Genomic DNA, 17544 nt, shown 5'->3' with positions numbered 1-17544 from the left:
ACCATTTTGCCTTTTTTCAAGACATTCTGAAAATGAAGACTGTTTTATATCTTTGGATTCTTTCCCATAGTCTTTGTTTCTTACTACTGACAGAGGTAAAGAAAAACACATAGTGCATAGAACCCCACATAAGTTTTGTAGAACTTCTTTTTGTGGCTCAGTGTTATTCCTCTCCTGGCCCCCTTTACCACTTCATCTATTTACTGATTTCTTACAGTGATCTGGAGAGAGACCAAGCACGAAAAAAAAAAAAATCAACCTTTTCTTCTCAGACATTGTTTGAAAAGAGCTTGTCCACCTCCAGACACAAGACTACATTTTGTTTTCCCAGTGAAATAACATTATTTCAAGATATGAGACATGAAAAAAGATAAATATGTAGGCCCAAACATTTCTTCTCTTCTTTGATTATCTTTGTGACAGTTTATGAAAGGCTGAGGAGGCCAGAATATTTCTGGGTTTTGAGACCCATTAGGAATGGTTTAGGACAGGATTGTAATTAGACTGGGTAAGTGAAGCCTCCAGTGTCAGCCCTGCTCTTTAACCCCCACAGCAAAGTCTGCTGCCTGCCTGGGATCAGTGAGACTTTGATGGACTCCTCAGGCATCAGGCAGGATGTGCTCCACCAGGAGCAGGGCTGCCATTCCCTGGAACACAGGGGCAGCCACATGGCTGGGAGCAGAGTGCCCCTCTTCTGACAGCGTGCCAAAAAGCTCAGCACTGCACAGTCTGGTTTTCTCTTTCTCTTTTTCCAAATGTTTATTTACTGTGTGAGTTTAGGCAGGTTTCTCCTTGGACATGTAAAACAGATTTTCCAGCTGGGCTTTGTATACTTGCCTGCATTGATTTGCATAGTATTAAATTGCAATATTTATGATTCAATTTTGCAAAGTGCTGCAGTGATATTGTGATTTGGTTTTGATCAAAATACTCCAGATACACACACATTCTGCCTAATCTAGGGACCACTGGCATGCAGACACTCAAATCAAACCAGTAGAAGAAAAACAAGACTTTTCCTGACTAATCAGGATATAGGCTCTGTTAACCTGGAAACAAATGGTGGCTGACTCATGTTAAAATAACATTAGAATTGTAAATGTTTTTAGCAAACATGAAATCTGTTGCATGCAGATAGACAAAGATCACACTGCTTGGTTGTAACCTCAAGTGATTTAACATTTTAAATTCAAGCAACAACATGCTAAACTGCTGGTTCAGTATTGTACAATGAATGATAAATTTTAGAGGAAGTAAGAGCACCAATTCTATTCTTGATCCAAAGGGATGAAATTGTAAAAGTCTAAGAGAATTATGTATTAAAATCTCTGACTTTTCTTTGAAAATGCAGCCAGTGGCGTTCCTGTAACTGTAAATCTGTTTTTTCATTTTTTTTTTCCTAAAGCCCTCTAAGCTTGTGGCTTTCGTGGCATCTACAACGGCAAATAAATATGAAAAGTTCTACTGTGAAATATTTATTTCATTTTATCTCATTTAAACATATTTATCAGGTTTTTTACTGGAAACCTTATATATGGTATAAAAACTTGCCTTTTGGAATAGAAACTATCTAAGGAGTCATGCTGTCATGCTTAACTTCTGAATAAAGCATGACTGCAGCATAAACTGATTTAGGAAAGGAGGTTTGGCTTGCTTTCTGAAAATGCTGTCCAAAGCCAAAGAGGTTAACACTTAGGAGATTTGCTTAAAAGGCTTCTTCCACTTCTTCTTCCAGTAATCTTGCTTGCTTTTTCACTGGGTGGTTTTTAATGCTTCTCAGGATAAATCTGATTGTGCCAGAACTTGTGCAACACTTCCATACACCAACAATAACTGTTTGTAACCTTTTTGGTTGGTGAGGACTTTCCATTTGTCTGAGGGTGGCAGGGGCATTTGCAGGAGCAGTGAGCAGTGCTGGGCACCCCGAGCCCTGCCCAGGGCTCCCCCTGCTCCTGGGGCTGCACACAGAGGGGCACAGCAGAACAGAGTTCACCTTGTTCTGCAGGGGGTTCAGCATCTAAGAGAGCCTGCCTGGTTTCTCTTCAGGTGTCACTTTACCTTCTCCAACGTTGACTGAAAAAGCTCTGCTATTCCTGACCACGTTCATTTGTAACAATTGCTCTTAGCATGAACATAATTGAATTTTCTTTTCACACGTCGCTGTTGGCATTCTCCTGTGTGCTCGGTTTTGTTTTCAATTTTAATACTTTTGATTGATATTTTTGTCTCTTTTCATATACTGCTGCTTATAACTCTTGCACATATGTCTGAATCAACTACAGATGAGCTGCAAATACCAGATGTGATGACATAGGAAGCTGCATGAGAGCTCAGAGAACCCAATTCAGAGTCTGAACATGTAATTAAGATATGGTTTTAGTGCTGAAATAGAGTTGTATTTTTATGCCTTTCAACTGCCATCATACTATTATTTCTCAACATGAAGAAAGGCCTACAGGCTTTTTGAATTGTACTGGTTAAATGAAAAAAATAAGTCCCAGTGATGTAATAGCTATTTTTTTGCCTAATTTATTTTTATTTTATCTGTTTCTTAACTGCTTTAATTTAAAAGGATTTTTAGTAATTTTTCTGTATTGAGTTTGATTTTTTTTTTTCCAGAATAGTTCTGGCATAAGTAGCATAAGTAGTTTCTATTAGAAAGTTCTCTTTTTCTCCTCTTTTCTCAGGAGGAAAAAAAAAAAAAAAAAAGGAATGAAATAGTTTCATAGCTATACTTATGCATATTGAGTTCTGGACTTTTCTTCTTTTCCTGTCTCCCTCTTTTTGGACTCTATCGCATTTGTATTGTTAAACTCTTGAGCATGGTTGCCAGAGGTTTCCAAACCAGAGATATGTGTCAAAGTGAAAGGAACTCTTGTTCCCTGGCAATTCCAAAACTTGCCCTGTCAGAAGAAAATGAGTTTCTTCAGGTTTTCCTGCAGCTTGGGCCAAGTCCAAGGCAGAGCCCTCAGTAAGGCAGCAGCGTCAGTGACTGACAGGCAGCCCAGGCCAAACTGGGAACGCAGCTCCCTGCCATGAAGAGTTCACAGTGGCACACCAGGAGCCACAGAGGAGTGCACAGCTCCTCTCTCCCCCGTTCCCAGGAGCTGCAATCATATCAATTGCTGGGCAAAATGAGCAGCAGCAGGGCTGAGCTGCAGCTCTGCCTCCTCCCCTGTGGCAGGGCCCTGGCTGCTCTCCACAGCAGCACCTTCCATAGCCTGGAAAGCTTGGCAAACCTTCCCACTGCACAAACTGCCTGTTGTACTTCATCTTTCCCTTAGAATGGAAACAAATGGTAGCTCTGTGGTGATTTTTTTGTGCTGTAGTATCGTTACCACGACATACCAGATTTCTTTTTCAACTTCTCTTTTCCCCTTATTCTTCTTCAAATAAGCTGTTAGAGAAAGACTCTTGCAGAAATCAACTGTGCATTGCAAATCATATTACTGCTCTTCCTCTCTCCATGCCTCAAGCTCTTTGTTATTATAGTGTGAACGTGTAGGAATGAAGCAATGGTCTCTGTGACTTTTATGTGTGCAATTTCTTAAAAACACATTTACTGTCTTTAGAGCCCCCTTTGCAGAACCAAAATAGCAGAGAGATAATTGCTGCTATTTATATGATATTGTTAATAAGGGATTCATTCCTATCAGTTGTCTCACTGTCTTTTGTGTTCATGGGTGATCCTGAATTACATTGCACATTTGTACATATACCCATGTACAAAGCTGAAAAGTCTTAAAACATGATATCACACATTGAACACAGGTATGAAACTCTTCCTGCAAAAATATTGCCATACATTATCTACAAAGCTAATAGTCCAGAGGGAAAAATGGGTGGAGTGTGCTAAAAGCAAGTAGTGCTCCATGTGTAGGCTCCATGGTGGGAACTGTTAAAAGCCACATTTAGATGCAATCTAGATTTGAGCTGGGATCCCACAGTGTTGCTGTTTATCTGCAGGTATTCACAGTTGTTTTCATATCTTTAGGATCAATCCCTATGCTTAAATAATTGATGACAAAAATTTCATTGCAGGATGAAAAGTATGTTTATATTGCAAAATAAAACAGTTTCAGAGAGGAATGTTTAGGAAGGGCTGCAAGTGAAAATGCTCAGCATTGTTAGGGTTTGTCATCACATGAGCTGAGTCTAGTTTTTATTGGCTCACTTTTATTGCCTGAGCATAAAATTTCACTCATGTCTTTGCATCACTTAATGTGTAAAAAAATTTCATGCAAAATTCATCAGCATTTCATAGAAATAGGTTGGAATGACCCATGTTTGATTTAGATTTACTTCTTTTCTTCCTGAGATTGCCACTGATCTCAGTGGATGGAAATAAACCTGGTTACTGTAAGCTCAGTTCCTCTGAAGGCTCTACCTTCAAGGCCAAAAGACAAGCAAAAGACAGCAAAACCCCATTCTCTAGCAGTTAGCTGGGTTTCTGGTACTCTTATTTTAGATCTCCCCATTATGTCCCATAAAAATGAGATTTTTGTTTCATTTTGATTCATTATCACATAATAAGGATTTTTAAAATCAATTAGTTTCCAGAGAGCCAACCTAATTTTCAGTGGAAGGGTGTGAGTTCTCTGTGGTGCACAGAGATGGAATGTGGAGTGGTGCTTATAAGTTGAACTTCTGTGAATAATTGGTGATTTACTTTTCACTATTTTAATGTACTGATAACAAAAAAAAAAAGAGGCTGTTTCTCTGTGGTAGGGAGAATAGGTGCAAAGAATATCAACATCAAGAACAAGAATTAGGATGCACAGATTTAAATTTGCTCTTTTGGCATGAAAAAGCAGTTAAGATTTAATAAATTACTATGAATATTCTTCAGCCATTACATAACCAGGGAGCTGACCAAGTTCAGAAAACCAAATTCACTAGGTATGAGTCCAGCCCACAGAACTAAAAGTTTAAACCTAAACTCAGTACACCTCAAGGTCAGATTTCCTTTCTTTCCCGAGTTCAGTGTGTTGCTAAAGTCCAAGAAAGGAGCCAACATAGATGGCAGTGTCCAAGAGAATCCTATTTTGGTGCTAAAACTGCTTCCTGTTAAAGAAGGACCATTTGCAGTTTCCTTCCTGCCATGATGTTGCTTCTGCCAAGACCAACAAATCCCCAAAATTCACAAATCTGGCTGTTTGCTAAAGGATGGAATGGGCAATGGCTGCTTGGAAGTCTGATTGCTAAGAGCACAATTCCCCATCCTCAGAAAGAATATCCTCCTGTAGATTTTACAGCAAAATGTTGTTTTTTAAAAAGCCAAAAAAGAATGTCAGCAAAGCAGATGATTTAGCTCAAGATACTGAGGCTCTGCACAAACGCCACATTTATAATTAAAATATGAGTACTTCACTGGAAGGAGAAATGAGTGTTCTGGATGACAAAACAAGAAAATATTTTGATCAAGACTCTCCAAGCATTTTGTATTTACCTATGACAGTGTGCCTGTGGGTATCAGAAGCCAATTGGGTAAATAACAGATAAAATAATTAAATTATTTAGTGGAAGCAAGAAAAGGTCTTGTAATTCCATCTGCATGCACTGGGCAGGCTGTGAAATTTTCTGGGTCTCATCAGAAGATGAGAGTGAAAGAAGTGATGCTCCACTTCCTCTGGTGGGGACTGGGGAGGCTGAGGGAAGGTGCTGGCAGGGGTTGGTGAAGCAGGGCTTGCTCCTGAGTGCTGCTTGTCTTTTCTTTTGTGCCTGAAGTGGAAGCAAGGATTAAAATATGAAAGACTTCCCTAACAAATGAACCCTCAAAAGCTTCAAAATCTCCAGCCACAGTGGGCTGAGTAAATAATAATAATAATGAAAAGATATCCAGCTTTTTCTCCCACTTTCTTGAGCCAGATCTGTAGCTCCAGTGTTGAGTTGGGCAGATCTAGTGGAGCATTATTTATCACACAGCACATACCTCTGGATATATGAAATCATTATCTGAGTCACCCTCTGGGTATTACAAGTGATGCTTTAATCTCTGCTTCCCTGTTTTTCATGGTGTTAAATCCAGTGAGATACTCCTATGCCCCAGATGTTTTTGATCCATCTTTGTGTAACTGCTTATGGAAGTGGTAACTGAAAATTATTTTTGTCTTTGAAGAGAAAGCACAATTCCTTTTTCAGCCTTCCAAAGAAACATGAATATTACCTCTCAGTGTAACGGTGTGGTTGGTATAGGAAAGTAAATTAATGCAAACATATTGGGTCTAGTAAATGTGTAGTTCTGCTTTTCCTACAATTGGACTGTATCAAACCTGTGAATGCATGGGCAGGCATGTTGTGCGTTTCCATTTTTCCAATTACAGTGTTTCTTTCCAGGCCAGAGCACAATGAACTACAGGGAGAGTCTCATGGTAAGAGACAGATCTTGCACCAGCACAGAGTTACAGCCATTTCTATGGAAATTGAAGGTTTGAAGCCTGGGAGAAAGCAGCAACAAATTTCCCATCAGACAAGAAGATGGCTCAAAGATAACAGCCCAGAGCAAAGCTTCAGGTGATCTTCCCTTTGGATCCCTCTCTGTGTGCAGAGGACACAGGACCAGGTCAGTTTGCTCTTATGCTTCACCTTTCTGGGGAGTTGTTGCCTGGTGCCTTGGCACACTTGTGGCCACACTTGTTCTGCAGGGACCTAACCAGGAGATATTTATTCTTTGAGTGTCATATTTGCAGAGTCTCACTTTGCAGTTTTGCAACTGCAAGCAGAGCTAGCTCACAATCTAATGTTTCCTCTGGGATCAAAGAACTGTGCAGCTTCAAGAAATGCTGGGAGCTGTAGACTCAGAGATGTGATGGTGGGTCTGCTGCCAATTATATCCTCCTAGCTCCACTATATCAAATCAATTAGATCTGATTTAATCCCACAGGAGACTAACAACTCCCAGCATCAGGGAAGGCTTTCTCAGTCTGTGTTTTGGGAAGGAATTTTGTTCATTGTATGTTTATTTATTTTTTTGGCAATGTCCAGTCAGTTCCTCAAATGTTTGTGTGTGAGAGAGAAGGGAAGAAGAAAATTCATGAAAGAAACAGAAAATCAAATGTAGAAACATTTGTATTCTCAGTTTTTACTTGCATGTTTGTGCACCTCTCTAGCAGCTGAGTGATCATTTTCCCAGTCCTCTGGGGATTTAGAAGTTGGGTTTGGAGTATGTTTTCATTTCTGCAAGAAGGTCTAAAGATATTAAATAACTTTGCACTCCCTGAAATTCAGGAAAGAAAATTAACTGTTACTGCGCCAGACTTGCAGAAGAGTGTGACTGGATAAATAACTAATAACTCAGGATAATGAGGCCTGTTTGAGCTCTAGGAAACTCTTATGCAACAGGATGGACTACAACTCTTGCAGCTTAGCTGAGTGGATTTTGAAGTTGGGTTGTTCATACTTTCCAAATGAATGTCCAAATGATGTGCATAAAAATTTGTGATGAGCTACCTTTGTATGTCCTGGGACTTGAATTTCATGAAGGTGTTCAACTACAAGATCTCCATCCACTTGTAGCTTCAGGCATGTCAGTATTGCTTAAGTGAGCAATAACCATTTAAGCATGGAGTAAAAACATGGTTGATGAACCAGAAATAAGAATAATTTATGCAGAAAAACCTCTTTCTGCACTTTTCACATAAATAATCAAATACTTCAACAGCACTGAAGAAAACCAGGATCATGTTTTCTCAGGTGACCAAAAAATTGAAATTTCCAAACACTGGGTGTTTAGGAAAAAAATTCAATGACCACTTCTGCTGGGACTGGTCTTGGAGATTGTTAACCCTTTTCCTTCAGACAGTCTCTCACATTCTGAGGTGGGAAAAATTTGTCACTGTTTAAAAGAGATTCTGTGGCTTGAAAATGGAAAGGTAATGGATGAACAGAGTGCACCTAACAGTAAGTCAGAGCAGTCAGCCAGGTGGGCTGGAGATGCTAGGAGGTAAATTTCTTATCTATTTGTTCAGGAAATGGGTGTTCTCTGCCTCATTTCCAAGTGGTCCTCTGCCTCTGCTGGTTATTCCCTGGTGCTGTGTGTGCCAAGGTAGAAGGAAAATAAAATTCTAGTGCAGTGAGGAAAACAGTAAGCACATCTCAACTCACTAGTACATTACTGTACTCCAGGCACTCATCTGAGAATACAAAATAGGCACAGAATGTCCTCACATCATTCAGGGATGTAAATGCCAGCAGGCAGGAAGGGAAAAGGTGAATTTGGTCAACAACCACGGTCAGTACTTAAGGAATTCTGGAGGCTGCAGCAAATAAAGGAATTCCTAACAAGAAACGAGGAAGACATCCTCTTCCAGAGAGTGTAAAAGTGTTTGGTTGTGCATTTTGTGCTCATTCAAGTAAAAATATTTAGGTTTTTTAAGCTAAAGGCATCCATAGCAGCCTTTTTAAGTTTGTCCTCCTCTGTGGTGTTGAATCAGACACTGCAATGCACACATTGCATGAGCAGTCCAATGTCCAGCCACACTCTGCTAAGCTCTATCACCTGGAGTATGAAGTGTAGCTTTAAAATTGTTCCTGGGCATCAGCTTGCTCTCACTACCAAGGTGTGGTCATTCTTACCCACAATGCAAACTGATAGCAAGGGCTCTCTTGTCTCTTGTTTTCACAAGCACTTGAATCTTTACTGAAGTTAATGGAGAACCTGAACATGATCAAAACAGATTAATGTGACTTGTTACTTTTCCATAAACTGAATTTTCATAGCAGACAATCATTGAGGAATGAGTAGCTCAGTTCTAAAATAAGCCAAATTTTTAGGACATCTGTAGTTCAGAAGAAAGGCAGCTGTGTAGAAATAAATTTAATACTGCCTCTGGTAAAGCTTCATTGTTTCAGTTATCTAAACTTCTTACCACTTATGGCCACATTCTGATGAGGGATATTAATGTGCTATAGCTACAGTTGCTACAAAACATTAGAAATGCTTCTTCCTTCAGTCCCTTATTAAAAAAAAGGGTTAAGCATAGTGGACTACACCCAAACAATGAGATTGTGCAGAGTAAGGGGCACTTAAGTAAATATGGTTTGCCTCAAATGCATGGAGAAATATAGAACACATCCCTTACTAAGTTTCTCTTGAGGCAAATGAATGCACCCTCAATCCACGATCAATGAATGCAAAAGGGAATGGATTACACACACTCATTACCCTGCTCTGGGGATCCATAAATACAGGTCTGAATGGTGGCAGGCAAAAGATGCCTTGCCCTGTGACTCGAGGTCAGAGTGAGCTCAGTCTATGTCTGGTTGCTCAAAAGATGATGTCAGGTTAGATTTGCACTGGTGGGCTTGATGTTGGCCAGCTCCCTTTCCCTTCAGAGCTCTCTGAAAGCCAACACGAACCCAGCAGAGCTGGATGTCAGCGTGCTCACGGACCTAGGCCTGGCTGGCATCAGGGAAAAGCCTCTGTGTGACCTTGGGATGCACTCAGGAGGTACTCTTGGGAGGAATCAGGGCCTTGAGAGTCTGAAAATGGTTGATAAGCCAGTGTATTTAGTTCTTGTTCCGTAAGTCCAGACACAAGGTGTGAATGTGCAACAGTTTCAAAACCTCTCTTGTTTTCTGCTGAGAAGTATGGATCACAATGCAGCACTTTTGTACTTGTGAAAATTCACCTGCATCTAAAACTTAGCAAAAAAGATAGAAGGGAGGGAAAGAACATGGGAAAAGCATGGAAAGATGGTGCAATCCCCCTGGAAGAAAATGTCCCTGAAATTATGTTTAATTTAGTTTAGGATTCTAAGAGGCATTATACAACTTCTGGAGCTGAAGTGCACAATCTTTCAAGGTTGATTTAACTGTATGGTTATAATCTAGCTGCTTTAAAAACTTGTACTCAGACACACAAGAAATATATAAGTTCTGATTTCATAAATTTTTTAAAAGGTACATTCAGTGGCTCTTGGGCAGATGAGAGAAGTTTCTTAGAGTGTTTCATCTCTCATTTTGTTATGCTTAAATACCTTTCAGCTTTGATGACTGGCTTGACCTAAATTGACATCTGAAAAAGAAGCTCAATATCAGTGCATAAATCTGTGATAATCACCACATCATTACACAGTAGCACCTTTTGAAGAAGGAATTGTGAAGCTGCTTGGTATTCAAAACCCAGCAGAAAGCTATTAACCCTTGTTTTTATAAACAGATTTAAAACACTACTTGTAAGATATAAAACCAACAAGCTAAAGTAAAACTGAGCTATTTGAGATGGGATTTTGATGTACATTTTGTTAGAGGTCTGGTATCCTGAAGTGCAGATAAAGAAATGTAAGTTTGTGATGAAAATTTTTTTTGGCATGGTGAAGACTTGATTCTTAAATCAGAAAGCCCTGAGCTGTTCTGCTCTTTTTCTAGATAGGTATCTCTGTCAGGAAATAGGGAGAGTAGCATTGCTCTGAATTTATGGGGAAATGATGTTAACATCCATATGTGAAAGGTAACCAAGGGCTCTTGGGAAAAGACACCCCAGTTCCTGATGTATTATTGTCTGGAAGGGGCTTTCTGTCATTGCAGGGTGTGTAGCAAGTATTTAAAGCCCCTGGAAACTATTATAAAAAAACTTAGACATTCAAGATAAAATTCATTTTAAATTTTTTACTCGTTATTGTCCTTTTCTATCCCCCCCAACTGTTTCTTTGAGGGTGTTCTCTCATTTATTTAAAATAACATTAATCAGGCACAGAAATAAGCCAATGCTAGGGTCTTTATTAGGAATTTTATCATGCACTAATTGTTTGAAATCACAAGATCTCAGAACATTCCTCCAGTGATCTACTAATGTGCATCTTGCAGTGAATGTGGAACCTCTTACTTCAGAACTGTGTGAGTTCCTTCTCTTTTTGGGCAGGTGTCTAAGTTTTTCTCTCTCATTTGTGTAGAAAGCTGTGAGAAATACACCTCACAATGCATATATAGGCATATTATAGGATATCTCAGGTTGGAAGGGACCCACAGGGACCATCAAGTCCAACTCCCTATTCATCACAGGTTTGAGACATGAAGAACTTGAGCTGAACCATTTTTGTACATCACAGGTGAAAGCTGCTGGGAAATGTCTTGCAGGGGCATGGGGTGGTTTTGTGCGCATGTATGAGCTCACATCATACCATCACCATTGTTTTCTTATCCCTAAATTGCAGTCCTTGTCTTAATTTTCATTGCATTTCCAAGTAACATGATATCCCACATTCAAGTGGACCATGATCTAGTCCAGATGAGGCAGAGCTTGTTTCCAGCTTGCAGGCAGTGAGTGCCAGGAGCTGAGCTAGAGCAGAACCCGCGCCGCTCACTCACCGACTGCCTTCAGAGACGCGTACTTGTTCAGCTCCTTGCCTGGGGGCTGCTGCTCGTATGGGTTTGTGATCTGGCCCAGGCTGGGATATGAGTGTTGATGTGCCATCTGAGGAAGGAGGGGAGATGTTGGCATGACATTATTCATCTGTGGTGGATCTGTATTAAAGAAAATTAACAAGCATTAAGTAAAGAGTGAATTAGACTTAAGGTTTTCAACGTCATTATTGAGGACGGATTAGACAGAACATGCCCTGAGATTTAATGCAACAAAACAGTGTTTATTACAAAGTGGGAGTTTGAGTACAGCAGACCTGTACTTTGAGCAGTTAATAGTATGATTAAAAGCTGACAAGTAATTATGGCAACACACAATAATTTTTGTATAAGAAGGTCTTTGAACTAAAAAATAGGTTTTCAAAACAATTAAACACCGACAATACTGAATTTTCTACAGCATTAAGATACAAAGCAAAACATGGAGTTTGTTCCAAGTTAGACTGAATACAGGGCAGTAGAGTGGTTCTCTGCAGTAAAAGAGCCAGACTCATTTAAATTGGCTCAGGCTGCTGCACATTCACAGTTACACTGCTTTTAAAACCAGGAGCAGCTTTGTTCTTTGCACAGCATTATGCTGTGTTCTGTAGACAAGCATCACAGTGTAAAATGTGCTTTTTTGCCTCATGACTATCATTAGGTGATTTCTTCAAAGCACGCACTTTGTCCTTGTGTATTCTCCTCTCCCCTGATGCTGGGTATTGTAATATCATACCAAGATCATGTTTTCTGTAGCAGACATTCACAAAAACAGGAGCTAATCACTGCTTATGTAGCATTTTATGCCACCAATAACCCTATACTCTTTCTGAAATTGATTTGTTCCTTTTTAGTAGAGAATACAGCCTGTATACTTTTCTAAGATAAAATTTGTTGTTTCTAGTGTTCAGTTCCAGCCTCTAAAGCATTTGATCATAATTGTATGCTGCACTCAATTTGCAAACCTAAGTTTCAACAGATTTCAATGTGGTCAGTGTATCTTTTTTGCTGAGTCTTTGTCTAGGCTATGTATTTGTAGATCCTTTGAGCTGATTGGCAATTCTAGAACCTTCTCATGGCTTCTGCAATCACAGACAAGCACATTTTTCTCCTGAAATGAGACCATGGTTCTGTCCTGGTGACAATACAGCAACTTCCACAGCATCAAGCACAGCATAGAGATCATGTAGACAGAAAGCAGGTCAGTTATGGGAAAGGCAGTTTATTGTGATGGATGGATTGGAGCATCCTCCAAGTGCCCACAGGATCTGGCAGGAGCCAAATATCCCTGCACTCTGCCAGGATTTTAAGGGAATTGAGCCACCTGGCTTTCCACAGCTCATTAATAAGCAGGAGCTCTGAAGTCAGTTAACAGATTTACTGCTGAGAGAGAAAAGAAACCAAAGGTGTTTTTTAACTTCTTCCCTGTCTGTGGTGCCTGGTGCAGCCTCTGCTGGTCTTGCTGGGGCTTCCCCTGCAGAGTTCTGTCCATCCCATACACCTGTGCCTAATGTGGGAGGGGACCCTGAGGTAACAGGATAAAAACTGTACCAGTGCTATCATCAAACCAAAAAACTGTACCAGTGCTATAATTCTTCTTGCTGTTACTGATTCTTAATAAGGAAGAACCAAAAATGAGAAACTTTTCTATTTCAGAATTCCCCAAAAATTATTGGAACACTTTTTGAATATTTTTTGATAGTTTACCTTGAAAGTTGGTTAAGTCAGCAATTTCACAGAAACAGTTGTTGTTTTAAGGAATTTTTATTTTGTCATAGGTAAAAATTCTCAGTTTCTGTTCAGTTCTAGTACTGGCATGTCTGAGGCAACTGAGTGACTCTTAGAGCAGGAGTTTCTGCAATCCTTTACCATTCCCATTCCATCTCTGGAGTACAGCTGAGGAGAGCCTCTCAATAGAATGCTTGAACCAGTGAATAGCTGCTTACTCTTTCCAAACCATCCATACCTTCCAAATATCTCTCTGGCTGCATCTGTGAGTGCACTTTGAGCAGGAGTGCCAGCACAGCTGTATTTCAGTAAAGGGCAGCACTGAAGGTACCAGCATGGGTGGGACCTTCACTGTAAAGAAGGTGTCAACTTTTTAACCCTACAGTCATTGATTTGTGTTCTGAGTAGAGCTTCTGTTATAAAGTTCCCTTGTGGCCATTATTATTCAATATGTCAAAACATCATGATTTCACTGCATTAAGAATATTATGAGCACCACACTCGCTGCTGAAATGACTTCCAACCATGGAGACTTGTAAAAACAATGTAAATAAGGCATAGCTAACTAGGACAGGTTTCTGTGTGTGTTTCTTACTTAGACATATCAGTTTTATTCAGTCATCTCTCTAAGCACAGTGGAGAAAGCTTCCCCAGGAATGTGCTGGGGAAGATGACCAAGGTGAACTTGTGCTTTGTCCGGGTGTTCAGTGACAGAATCTGCTGCTTCTCGGTTGCTGGGTTACTGATGGTGCTGTCATTTTCTCCCCTGAGTGTTTACAAAGATGCAAAGAAATGTGTTTTCAATTTCTAGATCTTCTTTGACTTCTGTCTTGTTAAAAGCCCAGAACTCTTCTAAATTATGAATTTCAAGCGAATTAAACACAGTCATTCTCACACTGCCACACTGGCTAACACAGTGCCCCTCACACACAGCCAGATGCTTACACAAGACTAAGTCATCATAGAAGACACAGCTCCAATTACTCATGCAATTGGCCATTTATACAAAGTGAATTAAGCAAAAGGCCACCTCTGGCAAAGTGCATTTAGCCATATTGAAGAATGATTCCTGTTTATAAAGAGGCTCCCATTGGAATGAACTCTTAGAGCCTACAAGAGAAATCTCAGCTTGGTTTATACATCTGTCTAAATCTGAATCAAATTAAATTTTAGTCTAACTGGCCATTGCTGCTGAATGTTGCATGTGTTCACAAGCTCACTGAAGTGTGATCTGATTCCTTACCTTTGGTTTTCTAGAAATAAATGAGCAAACAGGACACTTGTGTCATTTTGTCCCCGTGTAGTTAACATGACAATGTGGGTAAGTTCACCTGTATTTGGATGCTACTCAGGAAATGCTCATAACTGAAGCAGCAGTGGTGCAATGTAAATTCTGCAGCAGTCTGGGCTGTGGGCAGTGCCAGTCTAACCACTGCAGGAGCCCAGTAAGCTGTGAGCAACTGGGAGGTTTTGAGCAGCACTGCCCTGCCTTGGGGCAATCCACATTCATAACTAAAAAATGGATTGGCCTTGGTAGTATCATACTTAACACTCCTTCAGTCTCAGCAATACAGAATTGGGAATCTCAGGAAATAAGACATTTATCTACAACTAATTCACAGATGCAAAATCTGATTTGTTTAATTTTTTTCCCAATTTGAAGTTGGAAAAAGTAGTAATTGTTACATGTCATATTTTGTGATACAAGGGATTGGTTTCAGTTGGAAGAAAGTTTAACCAGAAAAATCCCTACCAGCTTTACCAGTGACCCCTTGTGCCAAGTGAAATTCTTTATACTTGTAAAGCAAATATTCTGTGATTGGTATTTGCAAATAGCTGCTTCACTGAATGGGGTCAACTTTAACCCGAGAGCTGTGGCTGTGCTCACAGATTATTTTTGGCAATGTGACACTGGTATTGTCCACCACAGTATTCCATACAACCAGCTGCATTGTGCCCCTGCCAAGTTATGTATTTATTTTTAAAAAGCAGAGAGTATGAACATCACGAAGACTCAAAAAACTGTTTGTGCCACAGCTTCTAGCATGAATAATCAGACCTGATTAGCAATGGTGATGTTGTAAAAAACCTGCAATATTCCCAACCTATCTTATTTTCTGCTGAAGCAAGGAAATGCAATGCCAGCCTGCTCCCTAACCTTCTGAAACTTTGAGGGGTCATTGTGGATGAAGTGTTTGTGGTTTGCTCTCTGTCTTCCTGCTACCAGCCCAAAATGAAGAGTTTGAAATATGCTGGAGCTCACCACACACAAGTTAGATGTCTGATGGGCAGAAAATGAGACAGGAAACAAAGGAAAAATTTAATTTTTTTTTATGCTTGCGTGTTTTTGACTGTAATTCCCTTAAGACCTCTAGGTATAGAAAAGCTGCTGGGGGACACATGGATAAGAAAATAACTGGAAGGAAGCTGCACAAAAACCAGCTTATATCTAGAGAAAGTGAGGTTTATATCCCAGCCACCAACAGTGAGCCTTTGGAAATGTCTAAGGCACTGGTTTCTGGTCCCCCCAGTAGCTGACAAATACTGATCATTACCTTATCTCTTTACTACCTCGACCTATAGCTCAGCAACTGAAGATATTACAGTTAACTGTTTACTGCATTTTTTAAGTGAAAAGGCTTTCTGGCACCCCTCTCTGATTGTGAACTTTGGAGTTAGTTTAGTGTGAATCTCATGGCAATAATGTTATTGGTCACTAATTATTCTGCCCTCTGTCCAACTAAGATGGTGTTATATCTGATTTATGCACTTCATTCAAGAACCAAGCAATGGGCGTGTCAGCAAGTATTAAATACAAATAAGAGCTCAACATAAATCATAGTTCCATGTATGAATGGGGCAAAAGCCTCAGAGCTGAGTGGTTTGGTTTCTGCATTTTCAATAGCATACACTGTGCCTTCACCTGGTTTGATCAATCTTGTCAAGAAGCTGCCAGAGCTGTGGGAGACTCAGGGTCAGAGAAGGGCTGTGAGGAGGCTGCAGCAATAAGGAGCTTGTTCACTGCTTCAGAGCCAGGAGCCTGCCATGGGCATCCCTTGAGCTCAGCCACTTCCCTCCTCCTCCTCAGCCTCAGGAGAGCAGAACCTGCTCTGCAGACTGGCCTGGGAGTCATTCCTTTCTGTACAATGGAGTCAATGATTCAGTGCTTGAGGACAGGGAAAATGAGCAAACTCCATAGGCACAGAATGGAATCTATTAGGAAATGAGTGGTTACAAGCATCAGGAAAAGCACAAATGAGAAAGGCAATGCAGTAACAAAACAGGAGAGGGTGGGGGGAGGCCAGGAAAGCAGAATGAGATTTTGCTATAAAAGCCACCTGCAGACACACATACAAAAGAAATGAGAACAAGACAGACAAAAGAAGTCTGGGAAGTCAAAGGGGAAAAAAGAGAAAAATCAGAGCAAAATATAATAATAGCTGAGCATTTTCAGATACTCAGGAGAAAAAGATATGCCCTGAACTAACTAAAATTGAAAATAACAGCTATGAAAACAGGAGAGAGCTGAGTGATTAGAGAATATCAGTATAAAATTGCTCCCCTCCCATCCATAACTACAATGACATGAGAAGCACATTTGCCTCTTTGTTCTTGAGTCTAATATACTTAATCACAAGACCAGCTCATCCAGCACTGCAGATCCATACTCGTGTTCCTACAGGCTTCACCAAGAGAAGGTGCAGGTTCTGGTTCTGAAATATGATGAAGACTGTAGGATCTCAACAATGTGACTATGGCTGTAAAGTAATTCCTTTCTGTTTCTCCCTTTATAATAAGACTGTTGTCCATTCAGAGCTCACTGTTGGACTGGCACTCCAACCTTTGCCCTATTTGCTCTTTCCTCTCTGTAGGTTGTCCCTCTGCAATTGAACTGACCCTCACAGAGGTTTTGTGTTTGTGCATTTTCTTTCACCTTTATAACTTTAGAATTTTGTGTCTTTATAGATATTGTGATGCCACTGTCACTGTCTTTATTTACATTCTTTACCCCTTCCTTCAGATTTGCATTAAATGTTGTATTTTTAAGGATATCCCTATTCACACCCAGCCCATACAAAGGTTTGTTCTGCAGAGGGTGGTGCACCAAAACCAGGGTGCCATGTCCATGAGACAGTGCCCTGTTAGTGCACATACTGACACCCTGAGGTGTGTGGCAGCCACTCTGCCCACACTAAGTGTGTGACAGGAGGCTGTAGGAGCCTCAGGGGGCTGATATGCAAAACAGTCTCTGAGAGGTGTGTGCTTATCCCATTCTCTAGGGGTTATTCCCAGTGAGGAACAGGTTATGCCCAAAAACTGTTAAAGTTGAATAATTTTTTTTTTATTAGCTGTTACAAATATCCATGGCCTTATTCACTACATAGTTGAAAAATGGCATTTCTGGTCTTAACAATTTAATGGCATTCTGCTGCAACATTTTCCAGAGTGTAGCACAAGTTCTAATCTGAAAAGTAT

At 40.2% G+C, this 17544-nt stretch overlaps 1 protein-coding gene across 3 annotated transcripts in view; it reads right to left on the bottom strand.

Moving 5' to 3' along the window:
• SHISA9 (shisa family member 9) overlaps positions 1-17544 on the bottom strand; it is a 177498-nt gene that overhangs the window by 8453 nt on the left and 151501 nt on the right. For all 3 annotated transcript variants that reach the window (XM_058035244.1, XM_058035246.1, XM_058035243.1), the window contains one exon: positions 11308-11463. In XM_058035244.1, the coding sequence (XP_057891227.1) occupies positions 11308-11463 (156 nt within the window). The remainder of the gene's footprint in view (positions 1-11307; positions 11464-17544) is intronic.

The sequence above is a fragment of the Melospiza georgiana genome, chromosome 16 (assembly GCF_028018845.1).
Source record: "Melospiza georgiana isolate bMelGeo1 chromosome 16, bMelGeo1.pri, whole genome shotgun sequence".
In the NCBI taxonomy this organism is placed as follows: Eukaryota; Metazoa; Chordata; class Aves; order Passeriformes; family Passerellidae; genus Melospiza; species Melospiza georgiana.
This window is presented reverse-complemented; position numbering and strand designations above follow the sequence as displayed.